We start from the raw sequence: 13,924 nt of genomic DNA on the forward strand, positions 1-13,924 counted from the left end.
GCTGGATGACATAGCTCCAAGGGCCAGAGGTTGAACACCAGTGCTGTATAATATGAGTAGCTATAGGTTTATTAAAACAAATTGGGTAGGCATAAAGTCAGGTATATGCTCCTGGATCTTTTTGTTATGGGTTAAGCTGGGAATCCAACAGCTAAAACTCTTAGTTGCCAGGCTCAAGCTGGTCTGTCCCTAGTTATAAGACTGTTACCCTCATGTGCCTCCAGCTTCTGCATTGGCTCTGGACAAGTGAAGTAGCTCCTCTCTAACTGCACTGGGTAATTGTGCTCCCACAGCCATCAGTATTGGTTGAGCAGCTTTTTCCTCTTCCTTTTGGGAATTTCTGTCTCATAGAGCCAACTAGGTGTCGGCAACATGGTGTCTTGGGTCACAATTTCATTTCTTGCATGGAAAGGTGGACAGGCTACATTTGGTACTTGCTTTCTCATTTGTTATTCCCTCCCCCAGTCTTTTTTTTCCAGGACGTTCCACAACAGCTTCCAGAAATGTGCCCGTGCACTCACAAAATGCAGGCTGTTTGTTTTGTCCAGGCAGGCTATCCCACCTGTGCCTTAAATATTTGTGTTCAGGGCTTCCTTCAGGACAGATTCAATAGCAAGTATAACAGCAATCCATGGTTAAGTAACTCTGCCTGTTATTGAGTATTTCAGTACAGGTCAAAGAAGAGTCCCCATGCTGTTGCTCCATCCCTTCACTCTGTTTGACTGACACTCCCAGAATAGTGAGCAGTGACCCAGTGCAATGGTGTTTAATCTTTTGGCCCTGTGGGCCAGTTGAATGGTACAGGGTCCATTTGCAGCCTGGATCAGGCCCTGGGGTCCATCACCACCCTCTCTTTTCTCCCCCTGAGTGCTGGGATTGGGTCCTGGGGGAGTTGGCACCGTCTCCTCCTGATACTGTGCTCTAGAATTGGGTCCCGGGGGCCTGGCACCACCCTCTACCAACCCTCTGTATGGCAGGCTTGGGGCCCAGTGCCACCTTTGCTTGGTCCTGTGCACTGGATTCAAATGCTGGGGCCAGCACTCAGAGCCCAGGGCTCCCCATGTGTCTGGAGATTTGGCAGTGGGGGCGTGGTGTGACTGCTCCCCCCCACCAAATTTCTGGACCTTTGCGGAGTCCTGCAGGCTGGATGACTTAATGCCGCAGGCCACATGGGCAGGAGGTTGAGCACCACTGCTCTTGTGGTCATTAACTTTACAAGTGTGTGTCACTTCCCACCCTTTGTGAGTTAGGTAATAAGGAGCTCATGTGTTAACCCTTTGCTCAAGCATCTTTGTGTCACTGGGATGAGCTGTTTCAGGCCTCTGGTGATTCATGCTCTTACAGGTGTGTCTCCTGAAGCAGTGGTTCTGCACTAGAAGTCCATGGCCTGTTGGCAGGTCATGGAGGTGTTGTGGGTAGGCTACAAAGTCAACTGGCATGTCTCAACATTCCTGCCTTGACATGTAATGTGCTGAAGTGCTTCTCCATGCTCTCTGCCTCCCAAACAGAAAACAGCACAGTTACTGTAGCAGGACACTAAGGTGCCTGCTACTGAGAGAGCCTGGAAGGCTCCTCAGGTGCGGGTTGCCAGGGCAACAGGAGGCAGCAAACGACCCACACCTGCCAGCAATCAGCTGGCTATAAGGGGCAAGGCCTGGCTCTTAGGAAGAGGGAGCTGAGACCAGAGGCAGTTCCTGACCGGCATCTAAGACAGAAGGAGCTCCCTGCCAGCAGCCAGAGAGAGAGAAGCTCCTGGAGCAATGATGCTAGGAGAAGCCTGACTGCAGGTACTGCTTGCAGAGAAAAGTGTAGCAGCTCCGAGAGGGCTGAGCAATGTCGGTACAGCCAGGTGGCTTAGGTTTAAGTTGTAGCCAAGAGGCTTGAGTTTATGTTGTAGTTTGTTTAACACCGGTGGTTTGGGTGAGGCTATAAGGATATGGAGGAGGCCTCATAGGGGACTCGCGGTAGAGTGAGGACCCCAGCCCCAGTGAGGGCACGGAGTTTGGGGGTACAGACCCCAGCTCCAGAGGGGAGCCCGGTGAGAGGGCAACCTTGCAGAGTGGGGAGCCCGGTGAGAGGGCAGCCTTGCAGAGGGAAGAGCCCAGCCCGGTGAGAGGGCAACCTTGCAGAGAAGGCCCCAGTGTGGGCGCGGAGAGCCCCAGGAAAGGGGCAGCATTACGGAGAGGCCCAGTGAGGGCCTGGAGAGCCCCAGGAAAGGGGCAGCATTACGGAGAAGCCCCGGTGAGAAGGGCAGCAGTACAGAGAAGGCCCTAGTGAGAAGGGTGGCGTACAGAGAAGGCCCGCAAGGCTTAGATATGCAGGACACCCAGAGCAGGAGAACCGTGGCCAAGTGGAGGAGAAGTAGCCTCCCTATAAAAACGCATATCATCAAAGTCATGGCGGGCGAGAATAGGAGGGTACAAGTCCGAAGCTTGGCACAGTAGAGGAGGTGGCAAGCGCTAGCACGGCGACCCTGCCATCCTTCCTGTTACAGTTACCTCAGTGCAGCAATGTAGGCAGGCTGATTAGCCCTTTTGATCTAATTAGCCCAGGTAGAGGGCAGTGCCAGTCAGATTAGTTAGCTGCTCTGGGAGGTAACATGAACTAGCTGGGGTGTAACTCTGCGTGATGTTGTCTTGTGCTGGCAATCTGTTCTGGAGTAAGAGAAGAGGATATGTATACATCTTGTATACATCACGGGAGGGAAGCTGAGCCAAGTGGTGATATGCTCATGGAGAGATTCCTGGATCAGGGAGGTGCAGGCGCTATCCTCTCCCTTCCCCTTGCTTCACACAAAGCACTATGTAAACATTGTACTGGTGGATGTCTTCTCCGTTTGCTGGTTGGAAGCAGTTCGTGCGCACCTTCCCTACAGTACTCTGGTTCTGATCAAGCTTAGGGAAATATAAGGGTTCCATAATCTCACTGGTGTTGGCACATGAAGTTTTCACTGCTATTTAGGATTGCCAGTGGCTGATCTCTTCAGAATCTCACAGTGTTTAAACATGCAGAAATGAGAAATGCAGTACTCTTAAAATTGAGATTATATGAAGACTGCATTGATGTAGACATAACTGTTTCATAATTTTCTGGGTCCTCTATAACAGTGGTGCTTAACATATCTGGTCCCTTGGACTGGATGAGTGGTGTAGGGCTGGTCTGTGAGCTGAATCTCATGCACAGGGCCAGTCCATGGGCTGGACCCAGCATGCTGTTGGTCTGCAGGTGTGACCCAGTGCTCCAGTCTAGCAGCTCTGTACTGCATGTGGTCACACAACAACCCCACACACCGGATCTGGCCCCACACATTGGTGCTATCTAGCGCATGGAGTCATGTCATCTAGCCCATAGTGCTCCCCACAGGTCTGGAAATTTGGCTTTGAAGGAGTAGTGGTTGTGTTAATTGCCATGGCTCTGCCTGGCAATTAATGCTGCTACTGCTCCCTCGCTTCCAAATCCAGACTTTTGGGGAGCCCCTGGCTGGATGACATGGCTCTGAGGGCCAGTGATTGAGCACCATTACTCTATAATATGGGTACCTGTAGATCTATTAAAACAAATTAGGCAGTCATAACATTGGGTACATGCTCCTGGGTCCTTTTTATTTTATGAGTTATGCCAGGCTAAGAATTGAAAATATGTTATTTAATATATTAAAATCGAGAACATTTTACTTCTAAATCAGTGCAGTCTTCATAACTGCTTGGATGGAGTTTTACAAAATGGGATATCAGTGTTTATGGCCAGCTGTGGAAAAGTTCATCCTGACCCCTTTCTGTGCCCCTCATAAAAAATTGTTTGGCTGTGTCCTTCCCTTCTCCACCAGCAGCTGTCATATCTCTCTGCCCTTGTTGCTTTCCAGGGTTAACTGTTGAAACTATCTTGCCAGTCTTGTACCTTTGGGTGCAAGCTCCTAACAGGAGGGAGGGAAGGTAGTGGGGAATGCTAGAGCCTTTTATCTTTTTTTTTTTTTTTTTTTAACTGTATTTTTAAGTATAGAATGAAGTTGGGGGGGGAAAAGCAACCTGGATTTCTTCCCAGAGCACCAGGGTTTTACCATGAGTCACTCACCCTGCTGACGTGGTCTGGATGTCTCTTGCCTGTTGCAGAGGGGCCATTCTCCCCAAGACTGACATGGATGGCTTCCAGACTCATCCTGAAGGGGACTAATGTCCTCATTTGAGTAGCCAGTCTTCTGCTTTTGACACAGGAACAGGTGTAGGCATTGCCATCTCCAAAGGATTCATAGCCAAATGTGGTGGGGCTTTTTATGACTTTCATTATTACTGCATTCCTGAACAGCTGTGCAACTTAAAGAGCATCCTGAGCTTTCACATTTGTCTTCTGTAACATGGTCCAGGTGTGTGTCCAGCCAGCAGATTTCTTGGGCAGCCATTTTGAATTCTCTCCTTATTTATACAAGGCAGTGTTGCCTAGATTCAGCCTGGAATTTTTTTATCTTGGATTTAACTCACTGATGTTACTAAATCTGTTTCCAATAAAAAAATGAACCAACTTTCATCTTCCTCTTGTAACGTGCCACAAAGAAGGCTGACAGCAGACTGGGCTGCATTAGTAGGAGCGTTGCCAGCAGATTGAGGGAAGTGACTCTTCCCCTCTATGCGGCACTGGTGAGGCCACATCTGGAGTACTGTGTCCAGTTTTGGGCCTCCTGCTACAGAGAGGATGTGGACAAACTGGAGAAAGTCTAGTGGAAGGCAGTGAAAATAATTAGGGGGCTGGGGCACGTGATTTATGAGCAGGGATCTGGGTTTTCCGTTCGCAGCAGAAAAATGTGGTAAAATGCGGATTTTCTCCTTTAAAGGAGAAAAACACAGGCTAAGGTGGGTTTCCCCTTTCAGGCTGGCAGAGTTCCAGCCTGCAAGGGGCAGGAGGAGGGCGATTGGGCAGGGTGTGCCTTGTGCATACATATGCATGCACATGATCACCAGGCAGCCTGGAGGGCAGCTCCTGCAGGTAAGTTGGGGAGGTGGGGGTGGAATTGAGACCCTCACAGTGAGGGAGGAATGGAGGTGGGCAAGGCTGGGGCTGCTGCCCAATCTGGGCAGTGTGTAGGGTTTGGGGCCAGGAGCCAGAATGTGTGGTTTCAGGGCCAGGCAGTGAGTGGGACAGGGCCACGAGCAGCTTGTCCAGGGAGTGGGGAGGGCTGGCTCTCTGCTGCTGCATGCAATCCCAGGGGGGGCATGAGGGGCATGTGCCCCCCAGATTTGTGCATGGGCTGGGGGCCGGTGCAGGCTGCCTGCCGCCCTCCTTCTGGGGCCTCCACAGTCCAGCAAGCAGAATCTGGCACAGCAGGGCAGAGTGGGTTTGGGCAGCTTGAAGCTGCCTCCGTGAGCCCCACGCTGCCATGGCGAGGCATCCCCTGCTCACCCAGCAGCAGCAGGAGGCACAATCCCACAGTTCCACCCCTGCTGCTGCCAAGTGGGCAGGGGGTTCCTCGCCATGGCAGGATCAAGTTTCTCTGCCCTGCTGTGCCAGGTCTTGGCCACTGAGCTGTGGAGGCCCCAGGGGGAGGACTGTGGAGGGGGAAGCCTGAGCCCACAGCAGGCAGCCTGCACCTGCTCCCCCACCCCGCTCCGACAGCAGGCTCTGCTCTGGCTGTGCCTCTCCCAAGGGGGAGGTTTCCGTGCTCTGCTTCCCACTGGGCCACAGAAGCCACTGCTTCCTGTGGGTAGCAGCTGGGGTTCAGGTGCTGCGGCTGGGGGCCTGGGTCCCTGACCCTGTAGCCCTGGCAGCCCCCTCCAGCAGGGGTGGGGAGATGGGGGGCTGTGGGTGGGGATTGAGGGACACCAGCAGGGCGTAGAGGGGCTGTGGATAGGGAATGATGGACTTCGGCAGGGCTGGGGCTGTGGCTTGTGAGTGGGGGGCAGTGGCAGGGACAGAGCACTGGCACATCAGAGCTGCTCATCGCCACGAAGCGGTTGCAGGAGGGTGGACAGCTGCAACTGTCTTGGTGAGTGAAAGGGGCAGGAAGAGCTCTGATTTTCCATGATAAAAACCCAAAATCAAATGCCAAAATTTATATGCATTTAGAATCTATTTTACTACTAGCAAATTGCCCATCAAGCATGGTGGGGGAGTGGGGACAGAGGCCTGCATCCGTTTCCTCCCCCCACCTCAGGTTAGGATCCAGCTCCCCCACCTCCCTCTCCTGCCACCTCGGGTCCTGGCCCGCTCCCTCTTCTCCGCCCACAGCTTTGGGCCCAGGCTCATTCCTGCCGACCCCCCCCCGGTTGTTTCGGGTCCAGTTCCCTCCGCTGCTTCAGGTGTGGGCCTGTGGGCTTCCCTCACCCCCTGCCTGTAGGACGGGGGGAAAGGGGAGCTTGCACATGGCAGCCAGGGCCGGCAGCAGGTGGCTGTGCACTGCCACCAGTAATCCTTACCCCTCCCCTCTTCCTTGCCGCCTCCCTGTCAGCTGTTGTTGGGGACAGGGGCCCACTCTGGCCAGTTCCCTCCGCTGCTTCAGGTGTGGGCCTGTGGGCTTCCCTCACCCCCTGCCTGTAGGACGGGGGGAAAGGGGAGCTTGCACATGGCAGCCAGGGCCGGCAGCAGGTGGCTGTGCACTGCCACCAGTAATCCTTACCCCTCCCCTCTTCCTTGCCGCCTCCCTGTCAGCTGTTGTTGGGGACAGGGGCCCACTCTGGCCCCTGACTTCAAGGAGCTGGGCCAGGGGAGGCAAGGCCAGCAGCTGCTGCTCCCCCAAGCCCTCAGTCCCCGCTGTCATGACGGCGCTCTGCTGCGTGGTGGGGCGAGCCCAGTGTTACGCTGCCAGCACCCCATGCTGCTGCTGCCTCCAAGGCAGCCGTTCCGTCCTCTCCATCATGGTGGCGCTCCAGTCCCTGCTGTTCACCTCACCTCCAAGTGGCAGGGCCGGGGGGGGTGCGACAAGGCCAGCAGCATTTAAAATTGTAAATGTATCAATAAAACACTGTGTTCAACTGATACTGATTGAGATATATATAGTGGCATTTCATTTTAATCATGGATTTTTGGGGGTTTTAACCATAGAATTTGCAATTTTTTTTCTTTTAAATCAGAGAATTTGCAATTTTTAAACATAGAAAAACAGGATCCTTGCTTATGAGGAGAAGCTGGGAGAACTGGGCTTATTTAGTCTGGAGGAGAGAAGACTGGTGGGGAATTTAATAGCAGCCTTCAGCTACCTGGAGGGGGGTTCCAAAGAGGATGGAGCTGGACTGTCCCCAGTGGTGGCAGATGAGGGAACAAGGAGCAACTGTCTCAAGTTGCAGCAAGGGAAGTTTAGGTTAGATATTAGGAAAAACTTTCTCACTAGGAGGGTGGTGAAGCACTGGCACAGGTTACCCAGAGAAGTGGTGGAAGCTCCATCCTTGGAGGATTTTAAGGCTTGCCTAGACAAAGCCTTGGCTGGGATGATCTAGTTGGGGCTGGTCCTGCTTTGAGTACAATAGATGACCACCTGAGCTCCCAACCCTCATTTTCTATAATTCTGTGATTTTTAGGCGTGTTTCTGTATTTTGTTTCTTAGTTTTGATTTGCTGCTAACTTCACTTTGCTATGTTGTGATTTGCTTTCTTCTTTTCCATTGGTGTTCAGGTTTTAGCATGGCATAAGACATTTATTTTTTAGCTGCTGTAGCAGTTCTCAGTCTGATCCATGGAGAAGTAACTTGGTCATGTGCATCATGCTGTGGTCTGTCAGATGTTTTTGTATAGGAACAGTGGCAACAATCTTTCCCTTCTCAGGTTTGTAATTCTTTGCAGGTTTGACTGCCTGCATAATTTAGTAATGGCAAACTGTGTGAGAGAGACAAATTTAGCTACATGGCGATGTAAAGATGTCAAGCACTAGTCTAGTCTAGTCTGCACTAGTCTAGTGCAGGGGTGGGCAAAATGGCAGATCAAGCTGGGAGCCGAACTCGGTTTCCCGGCAGCCCCTGCCTGCATCACTGTCGGTGGTTTCCATGGAGACCCCAGGTTCACACATGGTGTTTGTGTCATTAGAGTATCCCCAGAGCTGCATGTTCTCTTTAGTTTGATTGACCCCTGCTCAGAGCCAGTTCAAGCTTCTCCACGTTGGTCATTCCAGCTCTGAGTCTGTAGGGAGTTTTGATATTCATCCTACCTCCTCCTGGGTCATCTCTAATCGTGACTGCCACATTTTTATCTGTGTGGCTGTTGGTGTTTTAACCGGCAGCTGTACTGTAGGGAAAAAACTTTTCCATGATTTTTTTCTACTTGGAGCTACAATGTGGCCATGTAATCGGGTGCCTTTTGTCTTTGTTTTGGATCTTCTGGGTGCATTCTGGTTTGCTTGCTACTTCTTTCCTGATGTCTGGTGCGGCGATTCCAATGAATAAGTGAGACGGTTGACATTTGTTAGTTTATGGCATCCAATAACGCTCCTACAACTTTGGTTCAGCACCGTGTCTAGCTTCTTTGCATGTGCTGATCTTTCTCAAACCAGGCACGTGTATTCAGCTGCCAAATAACAGAGTAGTTGGTAATGTTGTTGGATTGCCACCCATTTGCAGTTGACGAGCTTTTTCAATACGTTGTTCCAGAAACTAACTGTGCACTTTGTCTTTTCTACACGGGCTTTATACAAAAGTATGCAGTCGAGTGTCACTCCAAAGTAGAAAAGATTTAGGAAGTGGGCAAGAGCTATTCCATTCCAGGTTAAGTTAAGTTGCCTACTGGTATCTCAGGGCATTTTTGCATGTGCTCCGGGGGTGGTGGGGGAGAGTTAGAGTGGCTCTGAGAGCCATTCTAATTAAAGCACCCTGAGTGTCTCATGTATCAGCATCCCCCTACTTCAAAATGGCAGCAGGGACACTTTACCTAAAGCTTGTCAAATGAGCTTTAGTTAACCCCCCTCCCCCCCTCGCCATTTTGAAGTACGGGGACTCTGATGCACAAGATGCGGAAGCTAGCTGGATCGTACTTACTATCACGCTCCAGCAGACTCAGCTAATCAAGTCTGTTTCAACACACTGTAATTACAGCACCCAGTCAGAGCAGCCTCCCAGCACATTGGCAGGCACTCTCAGTTCCAAAGGTGGAAAAGACTAGACTGGTTTCCACATCTCTGTGCCCCTGCAAAACCCTGTCTCACCATTCCAATGAACTCCTTTTTATAATGTCCTTTAATAAAGTGTATATAGTTGGTATTAGTTACCATTCATGTTGTATGTAGCTTTATTTTAATAAGATATTTCAGTTTAGAGCTTAATTAAGTGCTTAGATTGCTTAATAACACGTTAGTGGCTTCCATGGGCCTAATCCCTTGATTAAGCCTGCAAAAGCCATTAAAAAAACTAGTTAACTCAGTGGATGCTGAGTGTTGCCATCTCAGTGTATGGATAAGTGTTCACCCCAAAGAGACAGAGAATGTCTGCAGCAACTGCAGCTGGATGCAGCATGCCAGCATTTAATAGCTAGCATGAATTGTCTGTCTCAAGGTTAGTATTCAGTTTCCGTAAACTCTTTTTTTGCAGCAATTTTGCCATTTTTTGCAGAGCTCACCTACATTCACATTTTCCACAAAAATCTCACCATCACAAATTCAGTAGGTCCCTAACAATAAGACACAAGTGGTCATTGGAAATTTTAACAGCCACAGCGTCAGCTGGGGATACAATGATAGGGAATGGATTGAAGCATGGCCAGAGGCACAACATTTGAGCCTCATCCACCATCTGTCTGGCTTGGTCTGGGCAGGTCATGTATCAGAATCAGGACAGTGGAGGCCCAGTAACATAACAGGGGTCCTAGGAGACTGGGAATGGTGACCAAGATGTTAGAGCTTGTGCCTTTAAGTCCACCCATTCTCCTGACCTCAGTTTCAAACCAGTAACCACAAGAAAGATGAAGGATGGAACATCCCATGCTCTGTTGTTTTGTCCATGAGGGCAGAGGAAATGGTTATGGTTACCCCAGTTGAAAAGGGACTTACTGCAGTCTGGCTGAATCTGCTGCAACTGTTTGCAACTTCCTTGAACCTGTTTGTGAAGCACCTACGGATGCACGATAAGGTGCAATTGTCTCTGCCAACTGCTTCATCACATTGGCAACTCATGTTCATCCTGGAGTCAGCAGTGATTCCAAGATCTTTTTCTGCCTCAGTGGAGTTGAGAAGGTTGACCTCTATCAGTCCTCCTCCATTATCTCTTCCCTCCTCCCTCCAAGCTGGAGAAAGATAGGCTTTTCATTCTCTCCTCATATAGGAGCCCTTCTATAGTGCTGGTCACCCTTCTCTGTACATAAGATGCTGGGTCATAGATTGGGAGGGGTGGGGGGAAGATTTGTTGACTACTGGCTGGATCATAGCTGTCTGGGGTATGTGGGAGGCACCCTGAATCAAGGAAGTGCTGACAGCTTGAGGGAATCCCAGGGCTTCTCTGCTGTTTGGTTCCCCTGGAAGGGCAGGGCTCAGAGTCGCAGGGGACAGCATAGGTGTCATCAGGCCATCTGAGTCTGCTAATTACATATATATAAATACTTCCCTAATGATAATATTTCTCTGGAAGTGATTACCATGGTTGTCACCGAGATGATATGTGCAATGGTGAACAGGGGAAGATGCTCTTCAGAAAATGTATCTATTTAAATGTATTTGGTAGCCATGTTGGTCTAAGACAAAAAGAAATGCAAAACTCTAAAACTCTTGGTTCAGAGATGTTACCTTTTACTAGGCCAACTAAAAAAAAATTGCAATGTAGCCCACAGAGGGGAAAAGGTTTTGAGGCATCCTGGGCAGGGCACATACTGGGAACGCTTTGTCTTCCAAGGCAGGGGGTCTGTTGCAGTGCCTGCCTCTGCAGAAACACAGATCCCTTGGGTTAAACACCCTGACTGCTTCTGTACAGGAAGAACAGGGCTGCATTGCTCCTCCCGCCTGCCTGCCAGGGTGGAAATACCTATTGCTACTACATGGACAAAAGCTCCAACGTTTGGAAGTGTTTGGAGCTACCTGGGGTTTAGGGTCACAGACGTTGCCGATGAGGAACAATCTGCTCCTTCACCTGGGGGTCAAGCGGGATTAATTCACTTGGGAGGTTTCTCTCTGACAACAAACATTGTAAACTTCCCAAGTAATGAGCTTCACTCTCTGGCTCTGCAGAGAATGGAGAGAGCATCCACACTGACATTCAGGGTCAATGCTGAGGGTTGTCCACAGCCAGGAGAACAAACGGCCCCAGGAGCCAGGCCCTGCCTGTCTACATCTTACCTGGTGGCTGCTGAACATTGTTAGGCTCTGCGCAACAGGGAAGTTTTTGGGAATCAGTCTGCACACTCAGCTGTCCTGCTGTGCTTGGGCAGTTGAGACAGGAAGTGCAGGACAGGCAGGGAATTGTGGGGTTGCTGCTGGTTTGCAGCCTCCAGTGCTAGGGTGAGCTCTGAACCCACCATGTGGACAGCTGGGCTAGGAAGGCAGTCTTGGGCCCTGATGCACACAGCTTCTGTGCAGTTTTCCAGGTATGTGCTTGAGAGGGTAGCTCAGGATAACCTGACATGGCTCTCTGCTGTATTCATCTGTGTTCCTGTTCTGCTTCCTGATTTCAGCTGCCTACTCCTGGTCACAGCCCAGCACTCACTCCAGTCCCCCACTGAGGTTCCCATTACATACACACAGGCCCCTACCATGTGTAGCCAGTTCATCACATCTTAAATTATGACCTGGCCACACATTCAATCAGTGAATGGCATGGTAAAAGGAGGAATAAGCTACAAAGTGATTCCACAAAAAATATGTACTAACTTTGTGGCTGGTTCCTGTCACATAATTCATTGAATATGTGGCCAGGGGCACCCCTGGGGCTGGGAGCCCTGTCATCTGACCAGGGCTCTCAACTGGGGAGGGGGGATGTACAATCCGCCTAGGAGCCGGCAGCTGACAGGCCCCCAGCCATGGGGGCCAACCGTGGTAGCTGACAGGACTTACAGCTGCGGGGACATACGGTGCAATAAGGTACGACAGGATCTGATGTGCAATCCCACAATCGGGCTTCCTGCCATGCACATGTGGACTCAAGATGTGCAGATAAAGGCACAATGGGATCTGATAAGGAATCTACAATCACATGTGGTATGGCAGGAAGTGTGATTGTGGATTCCATATCAGATCCCATTGTGCCTTTACTTGCACATCTGGAGAGACCCACAGACTCGGCTGTTCTCCATGTTGCTTCCCTTGTCTTTTTACTGGGCTGTCTACGCTGACAACGTTTGCTGCAACCCAGGGTGTCTTTCTCTGCTGCAGACCATTTTCTGTTGCTTGGATTCCCTGATTCCATGTTTTGGATGTTCGTGCGAGAGAGAGGGTGTAGGGCATTGGTCTGAAATGGGCAAAGGCTCAAAAGGGGGAAGCTGAGTCAGGTGTGCAGTGATGAAGATGAGGGTGTATGGACCAGAGGACCTGGGAAATTCAGGAAGTGCTGTGCCTCATTCTGCTTTTCAGAATCAAAAGCTGGCAGCCCCTGATGATTGGAGTATGCCATGTGCCAGAACGGCTATTTCAGCATGTTGAAAGCCCATGTGATTACATTGCTTTTAGGAGACTGGGGAAAATGCTTTTGTTTTCCCAGGGGCCAATGTTGGTTTCCCAGAGTACCTCCTTGAGCCAACACTAAGGAGGAGCTCCACTCCTCACCTCTGAACTTCCTTTGCTTTGTGGGCCTTTGTGTCTCGCCTCTGCTGTATTATTTTCAGAATGGGCTCTGAGAAGTACCGAGGCTTCTGCAGCTGTGTGAGAGGAGACCCTGTAGGATTAGAAAGCGTTTAATTGAGTGAGATCTGTGCAGTGCTGATGCTGAGGCAGCTCATTAAATGATTTGCTTCCGTTTCTCCCTTTGGCCTGCTTTGGAGAATGTCTGGAAGAGCTGGTTTCTGACTGCAGCAGGGAGAGAAGTCTCCCGGGGAAATTGTCTCCTTCCCAAACCTCTCCTTATGTCCCTCTGGGTTCAAGTATGTCCGATGCTGTTGGCCCAGACCCCCTTCAAGTAGAGAATCAGTCCAAATACATGCTCCAAATCAAAATAGGGACTGTGGAAGGGGCATCTGGGGTGCATAGGTCTGAGCCCCTTGATAAAGCACTGATGCTCCCAACCGTGTGTTTCCTTGTAGGTAGCTCAGATTGTCAAGCATGAGATGGAGAACGCCATGAAGCTTTCAGTGAAACTGAACGTTAAAGTGAGGATTGGGCCCAGCTGGGGAGACCTTCAGGACCTGGAGCTGTAGGTGCGAAATGAACACCCAGCTTGCAACAGCACTGCAACCCCACAGACTCGGCAGGCCAAATGCAGCTTGACCTTGGGCAAGGACTGAATTTGAAGCATGCTTACTGCTGGATCCAGCTGTTGGAGAAACTGGAGTTGGGGAGCCCTCTTATGTATTCACACAGGCGAAACTTTGAGAGAGGGCACTCAGTGCAGCGAGGAACATTTCAAGGTATATAAATATTAATCGCTGTAAGTGTAAAATTGAATGGAATTCATGTTAAAATATGTTCACTGATATAATTTATAGAAAACAATGAATTTACTGCATCCAAATCCAGATGAACTTTTTTTAACAAAACAAAGCACGAGCATCACTCAGGGAGAGGCTGTGTGGAATTGTGCACAGGGCAAAAAAATAGCATGTCATTGTGTTTGTATATAGGAACAGACTTACTGCTTAGCCAGTGTGCTGGGCCCTGCTGGGGTCTTTTTACAATGCAAATTGGAGCTATTAAAGTGTGCAACAGTTTTACAAATGTCTGCGTAATAGGCTGAGTGGTTTCCCATGTAATGTGTGTCAGCTGGAAGTGAGAGCTCTCCTTACTAGAGGGGACATTGGCCTGCGAAGGGTTTAATATCTGATACAATGGTCTGGGGATAGCAGCAGTTCTCTGTTCCCTGCTGTCTCAATCAGGATCATCTTAA

The 13,924-nt window shown here is 50.2% G+C and overlaps 1 protein-coding gene across 1 annotated transcript in view; it reads left to right on the forward strand.

Moving 5' to 3' along the window:
- The window catches only part of POLQ (DNA polymerase theta), a 90,510-nt gene extending 76,833 nt beyond the window's left edge, over positions 1 to 13,677 (forward strand). Inside the window, exon 30 of the mRNA XM_014524111.2 lies at positions 13,125 to 13,677. Within this exon, the coding sequence (XP_014379597.2) occupies positions 13,125 to 13,238 (114 nt within the window). The 3' untranslated portion in view covers positions 13,239 to 13,677. The remainder of the gene's footprint in view (positions 1 to 13,124) is intronic.
- The last annotated feature ends 247 nt before the right edge of the window (positions 13,678 to 13,924 follow it).

This window comes from Alligator sinensis, unplaced genomic scaffold (genome assembly GCF_000455745.1).
Source record: "Alligator sinensis unplaced genomic scaffold, ASM45574v1 scaffold1301_1, whole genome shotgun sequence".
In the NCBI taxonomy this organism is placed as follows: Eukaryota; Metazoa; Chordata; order Crocodylia; family Alligatoridae; genus Alligator; species Alligator sinensis.